The following is a 27,237-nucleotide window of genomic DNA, read 5'->3' as shown; positions in this document are numbered from 1 at the left end:
ATCCCAGGTTTCAGCCAGTTGACGTATTGCCTAAGCTATATTTATTTTACAGCCATATACATTTTATACCCTGTATAATGCAAGGATGAATGATATTATGTATTCAATTCTTTCTTTTAAAATCCTGTTCCCTTTCAGTTTAAGTATTAAAATTGTCAAGAGTGGAAAGAACCTTAGTGTTAGGAAACCAGTATTCATTCTTTCTTTCTTTCTTTCTTTCTTTCTTTCCTTCCTTCCTTCCTTCCTTCCTTCCTTCATTGGTTTATTGATTTATTGCATTTATATTTAATCTTTTTCCCAAAATAGGATCCAAGGAGGCTTACAATAGTCTAAAAGTTAAAACATTGATTTAAACCGTTAAAAGAGAATTAAGTACTGTAATATTAAAAGTGTATTTAGAAGAGTTAAAACCACTTAAAACATGCTTACAACATAGTTTCATTAAAAGATTAAAAATTTTAAAAGTACAGAACACCACATTGCACGCATGCAGCGCACACACACATGCACACATGCCAAAATACACACACTACAACTCAATGATTAAAATTCAGAAGGCCTGTCTAAAGCAGAATGTCTTCACCTGCTGGAGGAAAGGCAGCATTAGATAGTCATTAGGAGAAGAAAATTTGTTCTCAGGGAGAGGATAGGATTCTGGATCAAGGGAACTCTTGGTTTCTGTTACCAACTGCTAGAAGAGGTGTCCAGTAAACCCATTATTGAGGTTAAACTAGATCGCTTTGAGTTTGTGAGTACCAATGACGTGGACAAGATCCTTGCAAATGAGAAGAAGATGACATGTCCCCTTGATCCCTGCCCATTGTGGCTGGCCATCCAGGGGGGTTATGCCTTGATGGCATTTCTTAGAGATGTCATCAATGCATCCCTTAGGGAAGGTTGTGTTCCAGCTTGCTTAAAGGAGGCGGTTGTTAGACCGCTCCTGAAAAAACCTTCCCTGGACCCCCTGGATATGAAGAACTACAGGTCTGTATCCCATCTGCCATTTTTGCGCAAGGTGATCGAAAGGGCTGTTGCCCTTCAACTCCAAGTCATCTTGGATGAAACCGATTATCTAGATCCATTTTAAAGCGGTTTCAGGACAGGATATGGGGTGAAGATTGCCATGGTTCCTCTGGCTGACGATCTTCGTCTAGGCATTGACAGAGGAAGTGTGACCCTGTTGGTGCTTCTAGACCTCTCAGCGGCCTTCGATACAATAGATCATGACATCCTCTTGGAACGTCTGGGAGAGCTAGGAATCAGTGGAACTGCACTCCAGTGGTGCCGGTCCTTCCTCTCTGGTAGATTCCAGAGGGTGATGCTCGGGGACAGTCGCTCCTCGAAAACGGCGCTTAAATGTGGCATCCCTCAAGGTGCCATACTGTCCCCGAGGCTAGTCAATATTTATATGAAGCCGCTGGGAGAAATCATTCACAGACATGGGCAGGGTGTTATCAGTACACTGATGACACTCAAATATACTTCTCCAAGTCCCAAGCAGCAGCTACGATGACAGATGGCATTTCTCCTCTCAGTCAGTGTCTTGAGGCGGTAATGGGCTGGATGAGGAAAAACAAACTCAAGCTGAATCCAGACAAAACGGAGGTACTTACAGTACGGCCCCCCAAACTGGGTATAGGGTTGCAACCTCCAGTCCTAGATGGGGACATGCTCCCCACCAAAGGACTGTGCTCGCAGTCTGAGGGTGCTAGATCCGTCGCTTCACATGATGAACCAAGTGAATGCGACGGTCAGGAGCACCTGTTAGCAGCTCCAGCTGATATGCCAGCTGTGCCCTTTCCTGGAAGTACAGGACCTAGAAACTGTAGTGCATTCACTGGTAACTTCATGACTTGATTTTTGTAATGGGCCCTACATGGGGCTACTCTTGTGCCTAGTCCGGAAACTTCAGCTAGTGCAAAATATAGCAGCCAGGCTGGTCGCTGGAAAAACTAGGAGTGACCGATTAACACCTGTCCTAAAATCTCTTCAGTGGCTGCCTATTAGTTTCCGGCCTCAATACAAGGTGTTGGTTATAACCTTTAAAGCCCTACATGGCTTGGGTCCAACCTATTTGAGGGATCACCTGCTCCCATATAATCTGCCCCGCACCCTCAGGTCCTCTGGGAGGAATCTATTGCGGCCTTTAAAAACCAGACTAACTGCTACCTCCCAGAGGGCCTTCTCTGCAATTGCTCCCAGACTATGGAACGGCCTGCCAGACAAGATCTGTCAAATTGCCAGCTTAGACAGCTTTAAAAAAGCTGTCAAGATGGATCTCTTCCGGCAGGCTTTTCCTAAAAGTGTCCGGCCACAGAATGATCGCCCCTCACATCATGTATTAGCCCACCACTCTGTCCTCATTATATTTTTATTGTGTTATTAATAGATATTTTAATCTCCAATTTTAATTGTATCATGTTTAATCCTGTTTTCAGGGGGGAATTTGGGACATAATGTTGAATGTGGATATTTTAATGTGTTGTGAGCAGCTTCAATTGTCTTGTCACAGAAAAGCAGGATAAAAATAAAAGTTTTATTTCTTTATTTATTAAGACAATAAAGAAGTGCTTGAATTACAAGTGACTAGAGGACACTAGCCTTTTGTGCCTTTTTGTGAGAGTCCCTTGTCCTCTTTTTTCAAAAGGCTAGCAGGGTGGACGTGCCTGATTTCACTGCAGCCTTTAGCATTTGTTTCAATTTGCAGCAGCAGAGGCAGATATGGGACATCAGATCCCCTATTTTATTTCCTCATGATCTCCCTCCCTCACTACTCAGTGGTTTCCTAGATGATCACTGGTGAACAACCAAGTGAAGAATCAGGTGAGGAAGGGACTGCTTCTTTGGGAACTGCCAGTTCAGGGCCTCTATGGATGCTGGCTGAGGCAACTGCCAAGAGAGTGTATTCCTGTTGGCATTCTCACTGGAAGCTACCACATAAGCAGGTTCCAATGCTTTCAGTCAACAGCTGCTAGTAAAGCCATCTTTCCTTGCACTTCGCTTTTTCAGATGGTGGTGAGGCTTCTTCAGGGTCTTACTGGCTGAATGAGGAGTCTCTGTGATGCAGAAATTGCCTTTAGGCTGTACTTCCTTGTTTCTGGGTTATATAGACCCAAAAAGTCCAAAATGCCAAAATAATAGTAATTTTAAAAAATCCAAAATGCCAAACATTTCTGGTCCAAGCCATTTCAGATAAGGGATGCTCAACCTGTATAATACTCCTAATATTTTTCCCTAAAATAAACAGCACAAATTACAGTTACTCACAAATTGTCTTCTGAAAGTAGCAAACAACACAAAATATTTAAGGTTAAACAGATCATTAAACTTGTTGAAATTAACATGATTGCAATAAAACTATAACCAGTTACATATATAATTTTTTTTTATTACGGTAGTTAAAGCCAGCTTTTTTATTTGTACCATGAATTGTACCATGAATCATCCAGGCTGGCAAAGCCTACTGTCACAATTCATTCTTTGCCTTTCCTGTCCAAACTGGGATGAACTGGTGGACCTTGGGAAGGTATCAGACTGTCATAACTGTTCCTAGATTTGGCACCCATATCTCATTCATAGAATATTTCAGGTTAAAGTGTTTCATAATTTGGGTTGTGATCTCAACTGCTGCCATGGGTTTATGTCTTTTGTCTTGCCTCTTTTCCCCCAGGTACTTGTACTGGACAGACTGGGGTGACCATTCCCTGATTGGCAAGATAGGTATGGATGGCACCAACCGGAGTGTCATTGTGGATACCAGGATCACCTGGCCCAATGGCCTCACCCTGGACTACATCAACAGTCGCATATATTGGGCTGATGCCCGGGAAGATTACATTGAGTTTGCCAGCCTGGATGGCTCTAATCGGCACATAGGTAAGGAAGCTGTAGCAACTGTGGGCAGTGTGACCAGGAATATATGCAGCCTGTATATCTTGAAGTAGAGCCAGAGCTTCAAGGTAAACACTGAGGGGGAAGAGAGGTGGAGTTTATCTCCCATGACTTCCAGTTTTTCCCTGCAAATGCTCTTTCTGCAAGTCTGATCTTCCCTAACTGACCCCATTGAGCTGGCTCAGGGAGAAAAGTGGCCTGGGTTGGTATTTGTAGGGGAGGATTAGCAATTATTTCATGGTTAAGCATCCTTCTCCCACTAACTAGGGCAGTCACATCTCCATCCCTTTCTTTTACATGTTGAAGGAAACTAGGGGTCAAAAAAATATCCAGACATGTTGTTGAAAAACATGTTTTTGAGTGTTCAGAAACTCTGATGAGAAGAATCCTGGACTGGTGAGAATCTTTACATTTGGGAGTAATGCTGCACAAAATTCACACATGGTTGTTTTGCACAGAAGACAGCATTCTCTGCATAGGAAACAGCATTTTCTGTGCAGTAAATGATATTTCAATGGAGAAATAGTATTTCCTGTGCAGAAAAAGCTGTTTTCTTTGCAGAAAATGCTTAATTAGGGACTTATTCTGCACAAAATTTGCACGTGGGTGATTTGCACTGAAAATGCTATTTCCTGCCCAAAACAGCTAGCTACATACACATTTTGCATAGAATTGTTCCTGAATTTCAAAGAGACTTTGAAAACTGGATAGTTTTTAAGACTATTGCAACAGGAATAAAATTGCTAAAATTAATTGTTGTTTCTTTCAAGAAAAACCTTAGTGAGAAAGTCCAGATTATCTGACCAAGTTATGATACTAAAACAGATTCATGATGTTATACTGTAATATCAAGGTTATGCAAGTTAATTATTAGCTCTTAATGAATGAGGTGTATTGGTTCCCAACTGCTATCTAGGGGAATCTTAGCTGGTGATCTTAAAAAAATCTACCTAATTCAAATCACTAAATATGTTGGAAGAGATTATTGGAAGTCTTGTCAGCTGCACTTTTTTATCTGCATAACTGTTTAAGATTAAAATATGTGGAACAATTTCTGCAAAGAAAGGAATTGCTGATTTAATCACTAGAAATCAAATTCTTCCTAGCATATGGGAAAATGTGTGTAACTGAGAGACTTTCTTCTTTTGCTTATTTAGTGGCACATACATGCCAGTTCTTTATTAATCTAGGCACATGATTGATGGTTTTTATGTTAATTAATCTACCTGAGTTATACTTTGTACATTTGTATTTTTCCATTTTTGTAACCTGGTTGGGGGTTGAGAAATGAATAAATGGAACTAAGGATTCCGCATGGTAATCACAATAATGATGGATGTGGTAGCTAGAAGAAGAGCTGCATTTCCTCCATCCTGACCTTGGAATATGAAAAAGAGGGTTGTCTAATACAGCATATCTTTGACAGAGAACACAATCACTTTTTAAGTCTGGGACTGAGCCAAATTTTTGGAAGTTTGGTCTGGAATTCTTTGAAGATCTTTGGAAACCAAAAATACTTTCTGTCATTCACATTTCATGGCCTTGGAGGCAAATTTTGGATATTGAACACTCCAGCTCTCTGTCCAGCTCTTACTATAGCTGTCCACAATCTTTAAATCTCAATAATGCTGCTACAAGCATCTCTCCATAGTTTCATTCTAAGGGGCATTCTGAAGAATTTAAGATGGTGGATGGGAGCAATAAGGAATGGTGAGAAGTGCCTCTTAGTCAAAATGTTCACCCACACCTGATGTGTCTACACATACCCAAAAGTTCTTTCCCACTGCTACAAATACATTTGCCTTCCTGAAACCTGGATATATAGAATAGCAGATCCAGAGCTGGAGTCAGGCATGTCCTTGGCTTTGGATTCCCCAGCCCTTCCCATTTCCATAGTCTGGATTTTCACAGGGTTCCCAAGTCTCTGCCACACTGAGAGAATATTTTTTTTTCTCCTCCCACTCTAGTTCTGAGCCAGGACATTCCCCACATCTTTGCCCTGACACTCTTTGAGGATTACATTTATTGGACTGACTGGGAAACCAAATCCATCAGCCGAGCCCACAAGACCACAGGTGCAAACAAGTCTGTGCTGATCAGCACCTTACACCGGCCTATGGACATCCACATCTTCCATGCCTTCAGGCAGCCAGATGGTGAGTACCATGCTGTTAATATTTTACATTTGGAGAGGGCATCCTTGCAGATAGACTGGGCTTCTGGAATCCTTGGGAGAATTCAAGGTATAGATGTCAGCATAAATATCTCCCAGGACAGAATGGGGAAATATCCTTTAGAGCAGGGTAAGTCAAGTTTGTTATGGGAAAAACAAGGGGCAAAGCGCTTGCATTACTCAGACTGAAAGGCCCAAATATCATCAGAGAGTTTTTAAAGAGGACAGGCCTGATCATATGATATTGAAAAGACTTATTTACTGATCTGGAAAGTTACTTTATAAGTGAGATCACTGCCTGCTTTCCTTTGGGCTGTTGGCTTGGGGCTTTGCTGTGAGTGTGCTGAGAATGTGATACTAAAGAGAACATGAGCCTCTTTTTTCATATGGAGAATTTCTGAAAATGGCAGATCTTATTTTACATGCACACATCTCAAATATAACTATCTTCTTCATGGTGTCTGTGACTTGCACAAATGGGGTTATCTTGCATCTGCACAGTGCAAACCCAACCATGTGAGTTCACAGATGGCCACTTAAAGAACTACAGTTACAGATATTCAACCTGACCTTCCTTATCCAAGTATGTATGTAGCCAATGGGACATCCAGGAATATTTCCTGGACCAGGTCTTTTAGGGTCTAAACAAAGTACCCTGTGATGTCCATCCCTATTATAGTGGATTGCACAGAGAATACCCATGGAACACTTTCTGTTCCATGAATATATTACAGTAACATTCTGAACCACCAGAGATGTCATTTGCGTACACATGTTGCAGAACCTTAGCCCTGAAGACCTTTAGAGCAGATGGATGCCTGCCTTTAGTGTAGAAGAAATGGACAATTACCATGCTGCTATTTGCAGTGTTCTGAATGTGCTGTCCAGGTACTTAAAGCATTGAATGTAATTCCTAAGTACAGTGGTACCTCGGGATACGAAATACCCAGGTTACGAAATTTTCGGGATACGAAAAAATCCCATAGGGAATTATTGTTCCGGGTTACGAATGTTTTTTCGGGTTACGAAAAAACGTTTGGTGCTTTTTTCGGCTTTTTCGCACCAAATCGCGGCTTTTCCCCATTAGCGCCTATGGGTTTTTCGGCTTACGAAGCCTTTCGGGTTACGAAAGCGGCCGCGGAACGAATTACTTTCGTAACCCGAGGCACCACTGTATCTAAATTGCCTTACTTGCTCTAGTTCATGGCCAGCGATCTTCCAGCTGAATATGGAGGATTTCTTAGAAAAAACACATTATTTTAGCTTTATTGTAATTAATATATAACTGGTCATTTCCACAATTCTCAGTGAAAGCTCTCACTGCTCATGATAGTCCCACCTTAGAGAAAGATAACAGTGCATCATTATCAGCATATAAAAGTAAAGGGATGCTGACTGAGGCTAATGTTGGGGGTTGAAAAGTGTCTGAGGCGATCGCTGAAGAGAGGTCACTAAGATATAAATTAAAGAGGGTGGGTACAAGAATGCACCCCTGCCATACACATGGAAAGAGGCATTGGTACAGCACAGGAGTGAGCTATAAGTGCATCCTATACTGTTTTGACAAAGAAGGCAGAAATGGTTACTGTTTGTTGTAATCTGCATCTGTACCCCCTTTTCTTTTCCTTTTTGTCTCTTAGTCGCCAACCATCCCTGTAAAGTCAACAATGGTGGTTGCAGCAACTTATGCCTGCTGTCACCAGGAGGTGGTTTCAAATGTGCCTGCCCTACCAACTTTTATCTTGGTGGTGATGGCAGGACCTGCATCTCCAACTGCACAGCCAGCCAGGTAACTTAAGAAAATGCATGTAGAGATGCCCTAGCAAGCACTTCCATTCAGTGGCTTATTGAGGGACTCTCACCATCTTGTAGCACAGGACTGGGGAACCTCTGGCCTGCCAGTTAGATTCCAGTTCCCCATTTGCTTCCTCCACTCTGGCCAGGGGTGAGAATAATGTGATTTAGTAACATGTGAAGGGCCAGCTGTTTCCTACTCCTGCTATATTAGGATCTGAGGATGAGAGCCAAACCCTCAGAATCAGAAGAACCTCATGAAGCTGCAATGTTGGACTATTCAAATCCCAGGTAGCCAAAGAAAATGTGGCTAGAAAATGAATGTGCCCACTCTTGTTATTTACATAACTAATTTCGGTTCATGTGAAAGCACTAGGCACAGGAGACAGAACAAGGGTGGTGGTTTGTCCAGCTGGAACTGAGAAAGGGATAAGGGGAAATTTAAGCCTAAAGGGAGGGGCTTTCTTCTGCCCCATTATTCATGACTTGCCTCAGCTTTATGGCCCTTTCTCTCTGACCATAGTTTGTGTGTAAGAATGACAAGTGCATCCCTTTCTGGTGGAAATGCGACACAGAAGACGATTGCGGGGATCGTTCAGATGAGCCTGAGAACTGCCGTGAGTAAACAGCTGGGAAGAGGCTCCTGGGTGGGTATAAGGTGACAGAACATACAGGCCAACATTATACCTGGTTCAACTGTCTGCATGCTAAGTTGACCATGTCAACAATATATACCTTAGCTTTTGTTTCAGTGAGGCCACTCCATGCTGAAAGTAACAGTTTCCTGCTGAAAATAATTCCTCCCCCTGCTCTATGGAGTTTCATCCTTGCTAGGACATAACCAAGAATGAGAATTGTCCAGACCAAATTTAAATTGGAAAAATCAGGTTTTTGCCAAACAGAACAATACTTCATTTGGTCTCTGCCTCTAGTTTTTTTCTAGAATTTCTTCTGATTCAAAACACACACTGTACTATACTGTACTATACTAGAATTCAGAGACATGGCCGTATTAGTCTGGAACATCTGTATACAAAGAGGTTTTGTAGCACTTTGAGATTAACGGGCAAAAGATGTTACAGCATAAGCTTTCATAAATTTAGTCTACTTCCTCAGATGCACATCTATGAAAGTTTATCTACAGCAGCTTTTGCCCAGTTAGTCTCAAAGGTGATACAAGATCCTTTCATATCCTATATATAGTAGAACTGTAGAACATATCAATAGGAGGATTTGGTATCAAGTAGAGTTGTATGAAAGCCAGCATGGTGTGGTTTGACTATGACTCTGGAGACCAGGGCTCGAATCCCTACTGAGGCATGGAAACCCACTGGGTAACTTTGGGTAAGCCACAGTCTCTCAGCCTCAGAAGATGGCAATGGCAAACCCCCTCTGAAGAAACTTGCCAAAAAAAAAATCTGTAATAGGTTCACCTTGGAGTCGCCATAAGTCAGAAAGAGTTGTATGGGAAAGTTGTTGGCCCAGCAAAAGAGAGAGAGAATTTTGTTCCCTAGAATACAGTTTGGCAAGGGGCCTCTGCATCATAGAAAAAACATAGAAGACTGACCTATGCCAGATTTTACCTTCAGACGTTCTAGTTCAGTATGGCCTAATGAATGGCAGTAACCCCCAGGCTTTTCTTAGACATTTGTTACTTTATCTTTTACCTCAAGATGCTGGGGACTGAACCTAGTATTTTATTCACAGAAAGCATGCAGTCTGTTATGGAGATACTGTCCCTAAGACTCCTATCCCAAAGCATCATTTTTTTCCCCTACAGCTGAATTCAAGTGTCGCCCAGGTCAGTTCCAGTGCTCGACAGGAATCTGCACCAACCCAGCCTTCATCTGTGATGGGGACAATGACTGTCAGGACAACTCAGACGAGGCCAACTGTGGTAAGTATTCTATGTGGTCACACTTACCAGATCTTTTAAACTATGTCTATGTTTATATACGTACATATTTGCTTCCTGTAGCACAGTCTTGTATAGATGATGTTCATGGTGACTAAAAACATGTCAGAGGAAGATATTAAAATACATGATACCCCAAAAAATAAAAATAGGAGATATTAAGAATTAAACAGTGTAAGGCACAGCAGAGGAACAGATGTCCTGGAATGGATTTGGTGTTGTTGAGATGTTCTGTGTTGATTTCTCAGAGACAACCTGAGAGTTCGGCAAAAGGTATCCAGATCCAGATCCCCTCCTCAATGCCCTTTCAGCCAGTGGAATCACTAGGATTGGTGTCACACACACACACCCATTGACCCATGCCACAACATACAGAATCCTCAGTAATGTTTAACTAATCCAGGGTAGCCGTGTTGGCCATATAACAAAATTTGGGCGGGATACAGACGGGCAAAAGGGGGTGTATTCATGACGTCATGAAGGTAGAGCCTTCAGACGGGCCTTACCTGAATGCCGCCATGAACACGCCCCCCGCACGCCCCAAGCGGGAAGAGGCGGCATTAAAAAGGTGCTGCTTTTCTCCGCTTCTTTTCCGTTTGATGCGCAGCTCCGTTTGTAAGCTGCTGCACCGGTACGCCAGAATTGCTACGCCGCTAATTTAAGTTGCCCATTTAAAAGCTCCATGTCTGCTGCGTCGCATAATGAGTCGGGGTCCTGGAACATGCGCAGTTTGCAGTCAGGCTTTAATTGCAGCGTCAGCTGCCATGCAGGTGTGGAAGCTGCAGCACAGCTGCAGTGCATTTTAAGACTCGTAACCCTAACCCTAACCCTAACCCTAACCCTAGAGCAACATGTACGCATGCGCTGCTTGGAAAGTTTGGACTTTAAAGTGAGCCCCTACACACATTCCTGTGCCATTTTCACCTAACAATAAAAACCCCTAAAACTGTAAATATTTACATATGTACAAGGGAGGTGATGGGGGATGGCAGGGGGACAGCGGTGGCAGCGGCGACAGCTGTGGCTGTGCATTGCAGATTCAGCAGGAGCGCGGGGACCAAAGGAGAGGAGGCATCCATGATGCTGGTGACACTCGCAAAGTGCAAGCGGGCAAGGATGCCAACACCAGCTGATCACCAGCTGGCAGGAGACCACCATTGTTCTTGGGCAGAGCGGGGAAAAAAGTTTTAAAGGGGCTTGGGCACTTTAAATGTGCCCATAGGCTTTCTGCCGCCGCTGCTTAGTGCTGCAGCTGCGCAGCTGCGCATCCGCCAGCCGGCAAAGGAAAAAAAAAAGCCCCATTTTTGGCCGCCCGTGAGGAAGCTGCCTCTCTCTTTGCAGCGTCCTCCGAGGTGGCGGTTTGGAAACTGCGGGTCAGAAACGGCCCCAGGTGAGGCGTCTTCACTGCCCCCCATGTGGAAGCCCCGTCTCCTGAGCCACGCCCCCGGGGTGGGCAGTCTGGAGGCTCCGTACTCAGCAGAATACACCTCCAAGACGTCTTCCCCTGCCCGTTTGTATCCCGCCTTGGTATCATCCAAAATCCACAAAACAGTGATACCTTTGTTGGGCCAGCCAAAATGCACATTCCATAAATTGTAATTCCTGTGTATCACTCAAATGTAATGGCAATAGTTGTGACACAAACAACTAGCAAAATTAAAATTATACTTTTAAATTACAATATCATATGCACAGCCTAAATGTACTGACATGTAAATAGTTAAAGTGAAAATTTGGAAAAATGTAATTTTTTAAATAAAAGAATTTTAAAAAATATATTTTAAAAAAGTTAAAAATAAAATTTTAAAATTTATTTTTTAAAAAAACCTGGGACCTCCACTTTCTCTTCCCACTGAACCTTGTCCCACTCAAAACCATCTCTTTAGAGTATCAAAGGGATGCAAGTGAACACCACCTCCTGTTTCTGCCAAAAGGCAGGTGTTTGGGAAGCAGTGATGTCATTCCCCCTTTAGGGTGTCACTTGATGCAGTCTGCATCTCCCTCGTGGCACCCCCTGCTCCCAGCACCACTAACAATATGCCCTCCCTTGGATGATGTGTTAGCAGTCCAAGAGAATCAGAACAAGGACTTCCCCTTTCTTCCTTTTCTTATGTGAATAGTGTCAGTATATAAAGCCTAGGAGATCATGGAAAAGGAAATTTTTTCTCTGCTTATTTACTCACTTGCCTACTCACAATAAATCTTGTGAGACTCCCAGGCACAGAAAAAAAAAACAGTATCTGAAATTTTAAAAAAAAGAGCTGGTTCCTCTCCCTTTTAAAGCTATTTTCATTGCTGCCTTCCCTCTAATAGAAGTGCATGTCTGCCTGCCCAGCCAATTCAAATGCACCAACACCAATCGTTGTATCCCTGGCATCTTCCGCTGTAACGGACAGGACAACTGTGGTGACGGAGAAGATGAGAAGGACTGTCGTAAGTTATGCTAAGAGCAGAAGCAGAGACGTCAATGTAGATGTCATTGTATGACCAATACAGTTGCCCATTAATGTAGTCAGCTCTTATCTGTGAGCCTTTAAATAATTTCAGCTTTGATTATTCTTCCCAGAACAAGAAAGTTTGTAGGAAAATGTGGGATTTTACAACCTGCAAATGCTATTTTGTTAAAGAAAAAAAAAAGTTCGTAGCTTGCATCATTCATTTTGTATCTTCTAATCATGGTGAAGGAATAAAGAACTTCAGGATACTAAGCCCCTGATCCTTGGAAAACCTGTTCATTCTTTTCTCTGTCACCTGAGATTTCAGTAGGCACTGCCTGAACAACTGAAAAGCTGAGGATTCTGAGGATGTAGAATTGTATATCCAGTATGGATTTCTGCATTCGAGTAACAGAATCACAGTACTGGCACTACCATATAGCCATTGTCCAGCTATATATCAGCAAGCCTTCATTATGGGTGGACTTCGACTTGTTTTGCACTAGACCCTAGAATTGTCTCTTGACTCCTCTGTCTCTTTCAGCGGAAGTGACCTGTGCTCCAAACCAATTCCAGTGTGCCATCACGAAACGTTGTATTCCACGAGTGTGGGTGTGTGATCGTGACAACGACTGTGTGGATGGATCTGATGAGCCTGCCAACTGCAGTAAGGAACTTCATGTGCATTACGGGATAGGGCTCAAAGGTCTTTGTAATTAGAAGGGGAAAACAGGTTAACATTCCTGAGGGCATGCAGTGTTTAACTAAGAAAAGCCTCACTTTTCCTTTGTGCTTTAAAGAAGATAAAATTGGTTCTTGAATTTGCTTCCTCTTCAACAAATTTGCAGAAGATATCAAAACATGCTGTTAGGAAATAAACACATAATGAGAGTTCATATAGTTTATGTTACATCAGAATCTTATGCACACATCATTTTAGCAGCATGAATCTGGTCCCTCTTGCTCCACATCAAGTTCAAATCTAGAGGTATGGAAGTGTGCTTAGTCCACTTCCGCTCTGATAGCCTTTAGGGCTGAAAGGCGGGGTATAAACACCATAAATGAATAAGTAAATAAATCTCATTCTGACTTGTCTAGGACTTGATTTGTCCTCAGGCATTTGAGTAAGTCTTTTTAAAATTTTACTCAAAGAAAACTCCAAATTCCACACACAATAAATATTGATACAAATATTTTCTGTTGTTCTTAAATTGAGTAAATAAGCATGTTTTTCACTTTCTGCAAAAAGGGAGAGGGGTCTGGGGAGAGAAAGGTGCATAGCTGCTGGAGTGGGAAAAGTACAATGTAAAGCAGGGTACATATAGCAGGGATGCACACAGTACATGCCGAATCCAATTTCTTGTGTCCCAAAATTGGCCAGTTGTGCTCCCCAGAAGTACGTGATTGGCCATTTCAAGCCATTCTGTGTGAACTGTTTTAGGCCCAGGTTTTTTTTCTTCAAAACCAGGAATGACTAGAAAAAGACAGATGCCACTCTAGTAACAATTATCTTCCTCAATCATTCAAACATTTTTTTTTTCTTTCTACTCTCCTAGCACAAATGAGATGTGGTTTGGATGAATTCCGGTGCAAAGATTCAGGTCGGTGCATCCCAGCACGCTGGAAATGTGATGGGGAGGATGACTGTGGGGATGGCTCAGATGAACCCAAAGAAGAATGTGGTAAGTTGATAAAGCAGCCAGATAGGTTAGTTGAGCTAAGATAGATCAGGATGGTTAGCTTGGCCAGTTTTCCATAGATCCTTGCCTGAGAGGGTCAAGTTGTGGAATGTTTAAAAGATTCCTGAAAAGAATCTGAACTGTCATATTGCAAAGGAAAGCACCATTCTTTGTACTGATGTATGTACGTTTAAATTAAGGCATGGAGAGAAATTTGTGTGGTTCACAATTTCATGCAAATTGGCCCGTGCCCAAATTACTGAAAGCTGAACCAAAATTATTCTTTGGATATTCACATACCCTGAACTTTGCAATGCAGTTGTCTAGTTTTGGTGTGTGTTTTTTTAACTTTTAACTTTAACTGTTTTTAACTTATGTTTTAATACTAGCATTATTTAATTATATTTTAACTTTTGTAATTATTATTTTAGTTTTATCTTTTTAAGTTATTGTAAGCCACCTTGAATCCCATTTTGGGAGAAAATAAATAAATTTTAATGCAAACAATAATAATAATAATAAATATTTATTTATATCCCATCCCCCCTCTTCCGATTGAGGATCGAGGCGGATAACAACAAAGTAAATACAATATACAACAATAAAAACAACAAGCCCCACAAAACCTCAGCCCAACCCTCCCTCCCAACTATAAAATTAAACAGTAAAAAATGTTTAAAAAGTACATAACAATACATCAAAGTTAAAAACAAATCACAAATAATAAAAATAATAAAAGGGGGATTCAAAAGGGGGTTCTGGACATTATCAGTCGGGGAAGGCCTGCCAGAAGAGAAAGGTTTTAGTCGCCTTTTTAAAAGCCTCGAGTTAGGATAATTGGCGAATCTCTTCCGGCAGGTCATTCCAAGTTTTTGGAGCGGTGACAGAGAAGGACCTCTGGGAGGTCACCGCCAGTCTGGTCTCTCTAGATTGTAAAAGGTTTTTCCTGGAGGATCGGAGTGTACGGGAAGGATTGTACGGGAGGAGGCATTCCTTCAAGTAGACTGGACTCGGGCCATGTAGGGCTTTATAGACAATATGCATGTGAGTGAAAAAAGCATATTAAAATGCACTTACATTAAGGGAAATAGCTTGCAGAAATGTAAGATTTAGGGAAATGGTGTACAGAATGCATGTATAAGAGAAATGCATATAAACATTCCTTCATGTTATTGTGCCAACTTTTTAAAAGACCATAAACAGAGATTGAAATGGGAAGAAACAAATGTAATTCTGGAAAAACGAGAAATGATGCAAAACCAACATTGAAAGATTTGTTTATATCTAGTCAAGATAGGCTATCCAAAGGCTGAAAGGTCTGATAATCTAATCACCCAGTTAGTCATTTGAGGATCAATGAGATCTTAGTTCTTCCTCTTTTTTCCATGTCAAAAAAGATGCCACTTAGATGATGGTGTTAATTTGCTCTCCTTTCCCCTTTTCCACATTGCATTCTTTGTTTTCAGATGAGCGAACTTGTGAGCCCTATCAGTTCCGCTGCAAGAACAACCGTTGTGTACCAGGCCGCTGGCAGTGTGACTATGACAACGACTGTGGAGATAACTCTGATGAGGAGAGCTGTAGTATGTGCTCTTTTTCACCCCTATACTAGATAGCAGAATGTTTGCATGTGAAACTGAGGAGGAAGAGATGGTCTCTTGCCTTTTCCTATCCTAATCAGGCTGAGCTGGGCAGAAGAAGTGAAATGAGCACTGCTTGAGAGCGAAGGGTGGCAAGGAACACAACAAAAACTGGGCATTCCTTTGCTGTTGAGAAGTGCCTCATGTACCTCTGAGTATGCAAGATAGGAAATGATCTTGAGACTGGAATATGTTAAAGCAAAGAAATGGTTGGGTTTTTTCTCCAGAGTGTTTTGCAATGTGGTATAATTTTGAAAGGGAGAATTTCAGGATTCCCACCAGAATGTTTTGCAAGATGTACTCCCCAAAGTTGCCTAAGTTATTGACTGTTTCCCTTCCTTTCCTTTTGTGCCAGTTCCTATACCCATTTCAGCCTGTTATAGATGTGGGGAAAATCTGGCTTCTGTAGACCTTCCACCCACACCAGCCCATGCAAATGCAAGTGTAAGGAAAGACTAGCACAGGATTCAACCCAGATCAGCTTTTAGCACACCACCCTGCATTTACCATCTAATAGTTGAGAAAACAGAGGTTATCTTGTCCTTACAGACAAGGAGGCTAGTTCTTTTATGGATAAATTTGTGTTGAGCTGTACTAGTAGGCATCTTCTCCACCAACACCGTTATATTTAATTCTTCTCAGCCCACATGATTGATACTGTCTTAAATCTACTTTCCGCTTCCCATGTCTGAATCACTGGAGAGAAGAGTGTAGGCAACTTATTCATTTTGGACAATAGCTCCCAGAATCCATTAGCCAGAATAACCATTAACTTGAGGGGTTCTGAGAGTTGCAGTCCAAAGCTGGGATAAAAAGGGAGAGATGTATAAAAGGTGCCTTGACTTTGCCATCTGGAAGCACAAAGTGCATTCAAAAATTCAACTTTTCACAGATGAGCTTTGTTCCCATTGATGGCTAGAATCATAGAGTTGGAAGAGACCGCAAGGGCCATCCAGTCCAACCCCCTGCCATGCAGGAAATCACAATCAAAGCATTCCCGACAGATGGCCATCCAGCCTCTGTTTAAAGATCTCTAAGGAGGGAGACTCCACTACACTCCGAGGGAGTGTGTTCCACTGTTGAACAGCCCTTACTGTCAGGAAGTTCCTCCTAATGTTGAGGTGGAATCTCTTTTCCTGTAGCTTGCATCCATTGCTCCAGGTCCTAGTCTCTGGAGCAGCAGAAAACAAGCTTGCTCCCTCCTCAATATGACATCCCTTCAAATATTTAAACATGTTAAATCTTAACCTTCTCTTCTCCAGGCTAAACATCCCCAGCTCCCTAAGTCGTTCCTCATAGGGCATGGTTTCCAGACCTTTCACCATTTTAGTCACCCTCCTTTGGACATGCTCCAGTTTCTCAATGTCCTTTTTTAATTGTGGTTCCCAGAACTGGACACAGTATTCCAGGTGGGTCCGGACCAGAGCAGAATAGAGTGGCACTATTACTTCCCTTGATCTAGACACTATATTTCTATTGATGCAGCCTAAAATCACATTGGCCTTGTTAGCTGCCGCATCACACTGTTGACTCATGTTCAATTTGTGTTCTACTTGGACTCCTAGATCCCTTTCACATGTAATCTCATTCAGCCAGGTGTCCCCCATCCTATATCTGTGCAGTTAATTTTTCTGCCCTAAGTGCAATACCTTCCATTTCTCCATGTTGAAATTCATTTTGTTAGCTTTGGCCCAGCTTTCTAATCTATTAAGGTCATTTTGAATTTTGATCCTGTCCTCTGGAGTATTAGCTATTCCTCCTAATTTGGTGCCATCTGCAAATTTGATAAGTATGCCCCCAATTCTTTCATCCAAGTCATTGGTAAATATGTTGAATAACACTGGGCCCAGGACAGAGCCCTGTGGGACCCCACTGGTCACTTCTCTCCAGGATGAAAAGGAGCCATTGTTGAGCACCCTTTGGGTTTGGCCAGTCAACCAATTACAAATCCAGGTAACAGTTCCTTTGTCTAGCCCACATTTTACAAGCTTGTTTTCAAGAATCTCATGGGGAATTCTGTCAAAAGCCTTACTGAAATCAAGATATACTATATCCACAGCATTCCCTTCATCTACCAAGCTGGTAATTTTATTGAAAAAAGAGATTACATTTGTTTGGCATGACTTCTTTCTCTGGAACCCATGTTGACTTTTTGTGATTATGGCTTTCTAGATGTTCACATACTCTCTTTTTAATGATCTGCTCCAGAATCTTTCCTGGTATTGATGTCAGACTAACTGGACAATAATTGTTGGGATCCTCTTTATTCCCCTTTTTGAAGATAGGGACAATATTTGCCTTCCTCCAGTCTGCTGGGACTTCTCCTGTTCTCCAGGAGTTCTCAAAGATTATTGCCAATGGCTCCGATATTACATTAGCCAGTTCTTTTAATACCCTTGAATGTAGTTCATCTGGTCCTGGAGACTTATATTCGTTTAGATTAACCAGATATTCCTGTACTATCTCTTTACTTATTTTGTGCTGAAATTCCCCTATTCTGTCCTCTGCTCCATTATCCTCCGGTTAAGTACCCTTTTCTTTTTCTGAGAAGACTGAAACAAAAAAGGTGTTGAGTAATTCTGCCTTTTCTCTGTCCCCTGTTAGCATTTATCATCTTCTCCACATAGTGGCCCTACCATTTCCTCCTTCTTCCTTTTGCTGTGGACATACCTAAAAAAGCCCTTTTTGTTGTTCTTAACCTCTCTAGCAAGCCTGAGTTCATTCTGTGCTTTAGCTTTTCTGACTTTAGAAGCAGTGGCTTTGCTGCCATTACTGGGTATTACTTGTTCAGGATGAAAAGAGACAAATGGTTATACCTCAAAATGATTGTCTGGCCTGTTACGGAATAATTGCAGTAATCCTGTGGGAGATTGTGGCGTGCATTTTGTTTCCAGTGTAAACCTCACAAGAAGCCGTTACATATAAGTCAGGCTAGGCTTTGAGAAATAATTTTAAAGTTTTAAGATGGATGCCACCCTTCCCACCTCTTTTTCCCCTGTCTCCCTCCCCCTCCCCACACTGGTAGAATCTAAAACGTAACACTCTTTTGGATTGTTTTTTTGTTGTTATTTTTTTGCCATGTCGTGTAATTTGAGTTTGTGCCATTTCATCTCATCTTATGTTTTTCTCCATTTTCACACTGTCGTATCGGGGCTTGCAGAGGTAGGTTTCTGTCAAAAATATTTCTTTTCCTTCTCCTTTAAAGCCTTGATTGTGGTGAAAGGGGTGGGGATTTTATTTGCATTCCAAAGTATTTGCCCCTGACCCACCCCTCCCTCCTCCCAAGGTACTGAATGGAGCAGGTTTCTGTGTTTGATGCTTGTTTGGCTCCCAGAGATCCAACCCTCTTCCCATTCCCTTTTGCAGGACAAACCAGATTGAATTATGACTTCCTCCATCACTGTGGGATAGGTCTAACAGTACATTCAGTTTCTCCTTAGCAAATCTTCCATTGCCAATGGGCACCAAGTCGAGTTGCCCCTAACAAACCTTGGAGAGCATCAGGATGTTGTGAACCTTCACTGCCACAAAACAAAGGGCAATAGAGTTAGGGAGAGGGCTGTATCACTCATGGTTTAACTGTGGATGGTCACAAGTTTAATCTCCACATGCAGCTCAGGAAGACCTTTGTTTGAAACTAAGCATACTGTGAGACCAGTGGTCTCTATAACTTCCTGTTTTTATAAGAAGCTAAATACCAAAAATATAGATGTTGGGGGAACTTGTGTTGTGTGTTTTCCTTCTCCTGTCTCAGCTCCATGCAGTACATCAGCATCTTCATGTGGAAGTTTCCCATGCCCTCATAGCAGCATGAAACCAGCAGCATGATGATCACATATAAAAATGTCTAGATCAAGAATGAACAGAAAGTAGATAGATCCACTGGGGGACTAACTGCCAATTTTTTGTGGCAATGTTTTCTGACTCCATGCACAGAGAGACTCCTAACTGCTACATTTAGTTTGCTCAAGTGAAAAAACTTTGGAGAGATGGGAAACCAAGAGCAGGTTTTTTTGTGTGAAAATGTGAGTTTAGTTTTAATACAGAGAACAAATGCTTAAGTTGAGGATATACTGAACACATTATCTTGAATTGCTGAATATTAAGTGTGTTCATGCCCCACACATCCTGCAGTTGAGTTGGAAAACGAAGCCTGAAGTCTGCCACCTTCCAGTTGATCAGCATTGCTGGCTGGGAGATTATGAACGTTGTGTTTCATCACATCTGGAAGGCACCAGAATTACAGAATTACACATTACAGGGAAAGCGAGACAAGGAGACACATAGCGGGTGACATTTTCTGGTGCAGCTTTGTGTTTGACCTTCTAGTTCTTGCTGGAGATAATAACCTCTAGGTGGTCTAAATAAAACCTCAGACCCTTGCTCCCAGACTTCAGGAATGTTTCTTTTTGGGGGTTGTAACATCTTCCATAATGTCCCAGCCAACACAGACATTAGCTGGAGGATTCTGGGAGTTGTAATCCAATGAAGTAGTATTCTCAAGGTGTGTTTATTCCTTCCCCTGCTGCTCAGCATTGCAGAATTTATATGGAGTGTGTAGGGATGTTAGTGATTTGTCCCTTTAGCTATCAAACAGAACAGCCTCAGATGAACCCACAGTCAAGACAGTGTAGTTAGTACAGCCTAACAAACACTACTGATGTAGATAGTATAGTTTGAGACAGCTAGAGACGTCAATGTACCACTTCTTCTCTGCACCCCTACCTGTTTTCCTCTTTGGCTTTTCCTGTGTTCTCTTCCTTGTTGTGTTGAAGCTTTGTTGGACTCATAGTTCTACTTGTGCCCGCCCAGTGATGTACTGGGAATATGCAACCACACTTAATCCCTGAATTATACAGTATCCCCCTTCTTTGCTCACTGAGACTTTTTAGCTCATCTGTCCTATGCTTCCTCTCTTGTCTACAGAACCGAGACCTTGCTCAGAAAGCGAGTTCTCCTGTGCTAATGGACGCTGCATTGCAGGCCGTTGGAAATGTGATGGGGACCATGACTGTGCTGATGGCTCTGATGAGGTAATGGATATTTCAATTTGTTTTCAGGCCTGGTTATAAGATGGAGATGACTTTGGTCACCTTGGTGGGTCACCTCTGCAGGAACTAGATAAGGGACAGTTGGTACCTATTGGTTCTACTGGACCTCTCAGTGACTTTTAGTACCATTGACTATGGTATTCTTTTCACTTACCCTCTAGGATGGTCTTGGAGGCACAGGGGTCCCATTCCTTCTTGTAGGAGTAAATTCAGAAGGTGATGCTGGGGAATTCCAGTTTGACACCTTGGCTTTTGCCTTGTGGTTTTCCTCAGAGTTTACTTCTGTTGACCAAGGTGTTTAACAGATACATGGAATTTTTGAGAGAGGTTATTGGGAGTTTGGTTCCACTAGTATGCTGTTGATATCCAAATCTTCTTTCAGTCTAATTCCAAGCAGGTTGTTCAGAGGCTAAAACAGTGTGTGCTAAAGAATTGAATGAAGGTGAATAAACTGAAGTTTAATCTAGACAAAAAAGAGGTGTTCTTGGTCAGCCAAAAGGGTGCTCAGGGAATAGGGATAGAGGTTCTGCTGGATGGGGTTACACACCGAAGATGCAAGCTCACAGTTTGCGCGTACTTCAGGATTCATCTATGAGATACGATGCCCATTTTGTTGCCATCATTCAACTGTGTATTTGCACAGTTAAAATTGGTGTTTGTTGTTGGCCAAAGGTCAAAGTTTTCTTCTTAGAGAAGAAGCCTGCCCAGCCTTTAGTAACCTCCCTTTTTCTTCCCTTCTCCCTTTCCCCCTTTACAGAAAGAATGCAAGCCACGCTGTGACCAAGACCAGTTCCACTGCAAGAGTGGCCACTGCATTCCACTGCGATGGCGCTGTGATGCTGATGCAGATTGCATGGATGGCAGCGATGAGGAGGACTGTGACACCAGGGGTAAGGTTCCTCACGCATCCTCTTTTCCTTGGAAGGAAGTGGTTCACTACAGTATGTGCCAAACTGAGTGTGAGGCATCAGTGCTGAGAAAACGGGAAGAAAAATGATGGCCTGCCTATGAGTACAGACCTTCTGCTGTCCTGAAAATAATAACCTTTCAACAGTTCTTTGCAAATAGGTTCAGAGCTGAATCCATGCTTGACAGAGCACAAAACTAGGTGTTCCCTATTGAACTCCCTCTTCTGTCAGTTGGTCACAGGAATTTTACCTGTATGTGATGGCAATGCTGCAAGCAGAAGTGAGCAATGGCCCTGTGATCACATTTGCAACAGTTTTTCATTGTGATGTTAGGTATGAAACACTGAAAAAGATGGCTTGACTGGAATTTTTAAAAGAAAAATATAAAGCAGCGGATCCCAACCTTTGTTGGGCCGCGACCCCCTTTGGGGACGAAAGTCCCGCCCGCGGCCTCCCTGATCGGTTGGGAGACCAGGAGGGGGCGGGACTTTCGGCTGCTTACAAGTCCCAGCGGGCTTTGCGACCGGAAGTCCCGCCCCTTCCTGGCCTACCAACCAATTAAGGAGGCCGCCGAGGGAAAAGGGGCAGGACTTCGGGTTGCAAAGCCCACTAGGGCTTGCAGTCCCGTCCTCTTCTCCCCGTGGGTGCCTGCACGCGCAGGAAGGAAGGGAGAGGAGGAGGGACCCCCATCCCTTCCTCCCCATGGGTGCCTGCACCCGCGGGAAGGAAGGGAAAGGAGGAGGGACCCCCGTCCCTTCCTCCCTGTGGGTGCCTGCACCCACGGGAAGGAAGGGAGAGGAGGAGGGACCCCCCGTCCCTTCCTCCCTGTGGGTGCCTGCATCTGCGGGAAGGAAGGGAGAGGAGGAGGCAGCCCCACCTCCATTCCCTTCCTCCTTGCACGTGCCTGCGCCAGCGCGGGCACTCGCAGGGAGAAGGGAAAGGAGGGAGCCCCACCCCCTTCCCTGCGCAATGCCTGCTCCAGCAGTGGCACCTGCGTGGAGAAGGGGAGGGGGGAGGTGGGGGGTTCCCAACCTGGCGACCCCCAGATTGGGAACCCCCGATGTAAAGGGACAAAAGTTTGCTAGGCTCAACCCAGAAACTGCCCAAGGATGCCTGGTGCTATTACTGGCCTGGTTGAAGGAAATGCACGCAGGGTGCTAGGATGTAAAGAGTACTGCCAAATATTCTTTCAGACAAGAGAAGGCATCAACACATACAGACACTTTATGGAAAACATGGTCAACTATCATGAGATTTTCACATTTCACGACTTTTTTCTTTTGCTCAAAAACACTTTTTTTCATCCTCAAGCAAAATGTTCACCAAAAAGTCCTGAAATTAGAAAAAATATTGGAAATGTTCAAGACCTCTCATAATCTCACCCAGCATGGAGGAAACATTTGACATTCTTTGCTCTTGCGTGCAAGAAAGAGATAAGAGAAGATTTACATTCCTGCAAATCTCTAGGTGTGAGACTGATCATTGCCTATGATTTTAAGGCTGTTGATCTGGAGCACAGCACAAAATGAGGCTCTCAGTTAATGCAGTCCACAGTCTCAGTATGAGGACACCTAGTCAGTTGGTTGTTGGGCTCTTGAGAATTTTAGTTCATAAAAGGCATGTTTTCCAAGTTTTGCTCTCATATAGCTGATATATTATCACCCCATTCATTATTTTGCAGTGCGGACCTGTCCTCTGGATGAGTTCCAATGCAATAACACCTTGTGCAAGCCATTGGCCTGGAAGTGTGACGGTGAGGACGACTGTGGGGACAACTCTGATGAGAACCATGAGGAATGCTGTGAGTGTTTTGGCCTCCTTTTTCCACCCTCTCTTGCATGCTCACAATTACAAATACACGTAATTTTAATAAATAGTTAATTTCAATAAACTCACATCCAGCTCTCTATTTTGTGTGGACCCCCAGCTAGCACACCCACTGCCATACCTGTGGCTGTTGCCTAATAATTGTCCCTGGGTTGCTGGACTTGAATTAGCTCATCTGTTATATAGTTCTTAAAAAGTCCATTTCAAATCCTACATGAGGATCTCTATATAGAAGATATATGTATATATTTCTTTATTTATATCCCACCTTTCTCTCAAGACTCAAGGCGGTTAACAAATTTTAAACAGTACAAGTTAAAGACAAGAGAACCAGCAGGTCATAGTGGTTTGAGTGTCGGACTGTGACTCTGGAAACCAGGGTTTGACTCCCAGCTTGGTCATGAAACCAACTGGGTGACTTTGGACAAGTCACATGCTCTCAGCCTCAGGGGAAGCCAGTGGAAAACCTGCTCTGAACAACTCTTGCCAAGAAAACCCCAGGATAGGGTTGCCTTAGGCTTGCCATAACTCGGAAATGACTTGAAGGCATGCAACAACAAGAACAGCAACAACAAGTAAAAAACAATATAAAAGCATTAAAATGTAGTTTTAAAGTTTAAAAACAATTGAACAATTTAAAAAGTTAAATACATTGCACATTAAAAATATTAAAATGTATTAAAAATTATATACAAAACTTGACATCTGAATTGCACAACATTTAAAAACTCAACCCACACTAGTTAGATACCCTTCATTAAATGCAGGGCAGGCCCAAAACAGTTTGCTGCCTGAAGTGGAGCAGCAAATTGTAACCTCTTTTTAACCAGTTCATAGAGCAAAGTGGGAGAAGATTGTAAAAGTGTCCCTTTTGCCAAGTTGGAAAAATCCATTTTGCAAAAGGAACATTTTTACCACCTTCTCCCATGTTTTTACCACTGGAAGAGAATGAAAGTGCTTTGACATCATGCAGAAACAGAAAGAGAAACATGCTTCTCTCCATTTGCCTGCCAGGTTTCATTTAATGCAATAAGACTCTGAACTAAGCAGAACAGTGATCTGACTCAATGTGCAGCAGCTGCATACATTAAAATAATATAAAGTATAGACATAGTTCTTGATAATGCACAGTAATGTGCACAAGAAAAAATTTTTGAGGTCACTCAGCATGATGCCTTATAGCAGACCAGCAAATCCTTCCCTGTTACCATTCCCCAAAGCTAGGATTCAAGAAATGGAGACATGCAGGATATAACCATGAGAGAGGGAACACACATGGCCTATGTTATTAGCCACCTCCCTTGGGTCATAATCACCTTATGCCTTTGTAAGTTTCTCTGACATTCTGACCATTTGTTTCTCTTTGCTGGTACAGTGAAATTCCAGTGTCCCCCCAACAGACCATTCCGCTGCAAGAATGACCGTGTGTGTCTGTGGATTGGCCGCCAGTGTGATGGGATTGACAACTGTGGTGATGGTACTGATGAGCAATTCTGTGGTGAGTGTCCCTTCCCCCTCATCCTCCCCCACCTCACTAATTTTGCCAAAGCTTTACAAGCTACTCCCCCAAGATCCTCTTCTCTCACACAGGCCTCCCCATTGCTCTTCAAATCGTTGGTTGGTAGTGCTGTATAGCTTGTTAATGAGAGTGGAGGCCAGCAGTTAAACCTAAATCTCTTTTCCATACTACTTTGAGTGTTAAGGCACATGCCTTTTGTGGATTAAAATCAGAGTCACTCTTTCCTCTTACTGTCCCAGTAGTTTACAGAATGACCCACAGTTCAAAGAGACTATATCCTGCCTTTGTGCATGAATCTCTGCCCTAAGTTTGCTTCTTGACAAAAGAAGTAAGCTCAAAAGAGTGATTCATGTATGGATGCAACAGGCAGGAAGATCTTTGTGTGGCTGGGGTCACTCTGTTCGGTCTTAGAATTTGGGATGATTCAATAATATAGTCACATCTACAGTGGTACCCCGGGATACGAATTGATCGCGTTACGAAATTTCCGGGGTACGAAAAAGTTAGATTGGAAAAAACTGTTCCGGGTAACGAAAGATTTTTCGGGTTACGAAATTCATTTCGGCGCGTTTCGGCGTGAAATTCAAATGCGAAGCGTGGCTAGCGGCTTTCCAGCGCTAACGGAAAGCCTTTTCGGGTTGCGAAATGTATCGGGTTACGAACGGCGCCGCGGAACGAATTAATTTCGTAACCCGAGGTAGCACTGTACTGTGGAGATACATCCTTTTTCCAGTTACTTTTCTGCTCTTTGAAAAAGAGGAAGAAGGGAAGGGGGATTTTGACTTTATAGCACATTCCCTGTGGCTTCTCACTGCCATCTCCACACTTTTGCAGATTCACCAACTGTCAGGAGCTGCAGCCATGAGAAGAATGAATTCCACTGTTTGAATGGGAAATGCATCAGTGCGGAGCTTCAGTGCAACTTCTTTGATGACTGTGGAGATGGATCTGATGAGTATAAGTGCTTGACAGGTGAGGGATGAATCACTCAAGTACAGATAAATTTGGGGTAGAAGCAAAGGCTGGCATTTGTGGTACAGGTGGTACAAGAGGAAGGGAGTTTTATAAGCCAAGTGTAATAATTATATGTGCTTTGGGAGATCATGCACATATTCTCTATTCACATCTCCAGCTGTTCACCCTTTGGTGTCAGCTGATGTAGTATTTGTCTATTTCCTTTTTTCTGCTGGCAGATCCCAAGACCTATGGCTGTCACACCAATGTGACCATGTGTGGTGATGATGCCAAATGTATCCAGACCAACACATCTGTGTACTGCACCTGCCCCAGCGGCTTCCAGAAAGTGCCAGACAAGAATTCCTGCCAAGGTACTGGGCCAAGAGATGGGTCATGCCAAGGGTTTATATCTGAAAGTTACTGGAAATAAAAAGAAAGAAACTTAGAAAATATGCTGTAAGCCTAATAGAAGCATACAGGGTGTGAGGTAGCAGCACCTATGCCAGTGTTGCCCAAGAATGGAGGGTGATGTAAAGAAGACCTTTTGAGAAATGTCACTACCTTTTATGCAAAAACCTTTTGCTCCCTTCATTATTCCTCAGCCACCTAAAAGCAGAAAGGAACCTGCAAAATTAGCTTGAAATTTTGTTTCAGTCGCAACTTTGCTGGCAGGGTCTGGTGTAGCTAGAAGCAGCTCTGGACACACCCAAGATCTTCTTGCTGCTTGTATTCTGATGATTGGTCAATGCTGCAGACATCAATGTTATTGTGTGTTTGCTATCAGAACAAAGGCCACAATAAAGATCCTTCTTGCTGCCCCCTGCCTTCCCAGCTTGGGGAGGGACAGATAGTAGGTGAGTTGGGGAGCAGGCACAAGAGTAGTCTTTGAGTGAATTTTGAAGGTGGAGGGATGAGAAAGGGACTTGGGGAGGATTTCCTTTTTAGGGTTTTGGAAACGTGTTCAAAAGTAGAAAAGTGTTCAAGTATTCTTTCTTTCCCTGCTTCAAACTCAAAACAAAATGAGCAAAGTAAAAGGAGGGGAGAAAAAAGATCTAGGGGGCTTCTCTAGGGAGGATATTGAGCAAGAGCCAGCCAGAATCTAGTATTCTGTTTACAGACATGCTCATGAACTTTTAAATGGATTCTTCTCATTTAATTTAGTTTTTCATATATATCACCTCTCAAGGAATTCTACCGAAAATGTTTTCTTGCAGGAAAACCATTTATATCAGAATTTTCACTACCTTTATACATAATATAAGCCCAGAATCTATTTCCTGAGAATTTAATATTCAGGTATTTATTCAGACAGGCTTTTGAAACGGAAAGATTTTAGAGAACCTTGTGGGGGTGTTGTACTGTTTTAATGTTTATGGGTTTTAAGAGCTTTTAACTTTTAATTTTTTTATAATTTTTAACAGTTGTGACAAGTAATAATTTTTAAACAA

General features: G+C 42.6%; 1 protein-coding gene across 6 annotated transcripts in view; it reads left to right on the top strand.

Annotated features, from left to right (window-relative positions):
• The window catches only part of LRP1 (LDL receptor related protein 1), a 387,970-nt gene that overhangs the window by 339,304 nt on the left and 21,429 nt on the right, over nucleotides 1–27,237 (top strand). For all 6 annotated transcript variants that reach the window (XM_089482386.1, XM_089482379.1, XM_089482373.1 and 3 more), the window contains 15 exons: nucleotides 3,671–3,876; nucleotides 5,859–6,047; nucleotides 7,705–7,853; nucleotides 8,382–8,475; nucleotides 9,639–9,755; nucleotides 12,087–12,206; nucleotides 12,753–12,875; nucleotides 13,765–13,890; nucleotides 15,354–15,470; nucleotides 20,454–20,560; nucleotides 21,336–21,468; nucleotides 23,168–23,287; nucleotides 24,689–24,811; nucleotides 25,667–25,804; nucleotides 26,026–26,160. In XM_089482386.1, coding sequence (XP_089338512.1) covers nucleotides 3,671–3,876; nucleotides 5,859–6,047; nucleotides 7,705–7,853; nucleotides 8,382–8,475; nucleotides 9,639–9,755; nucleotides 12,087–12,206; nucleotides 12,753–12,875; nucleotides 13,765–13,890; nucleotides 15,354–15,470; nucleotides 20,454–20,560; nucleotides 21,336–21,468; nucleotides 23,168–23,287; nucleotides 24,689–24,811; nucleotides 25,667–25,804; nucleotides 26,026–26,160 — 1,997 coding nt within the window. The remainder of the gene's footprint in view (nucleotides 1–3,670; nucleotides 3,877–5,858; nucleotides 6,048–7,704; nucleotides 7,854–8,381; nucleotides 8,476–9,638; nucleotides 9,756–12,086; nucleotides 12,207–12,752; nucleotides 12,876–13,764; nucleotides 13,891–15,353; nucleotides 15,471–20,453; nucleotides 20,561–21,335; nucleotides 21,469–23,167; nucleotides 23,288–24,688; nucleotides 24,812–25,666; nucleotides 25,805–26,025; nucleotides 26,161–27,237) is intronic.

The sequence above is a fragment of the Sceloporus occidentalis genome, unplaced genomic scaffold (genome assembly GCF_023333645.1).
Source record: "Sceloporus occidentalis isolate IW3139 unplaced genomic scaffold, rSceOcc1.0.p SCAF_1, whole genome shotgun sequence".
NCBI lineage: Eukaryota > Metazoa > Chordata > Lepidosauria > Squamata > Phrynosomatidae > Sceloporus > Sceloporus occidentalis.
Note: the sequence above shows the minus strand (reverse complement) of the source record. Positions and strands in the feature narration are given on the sequence as shown.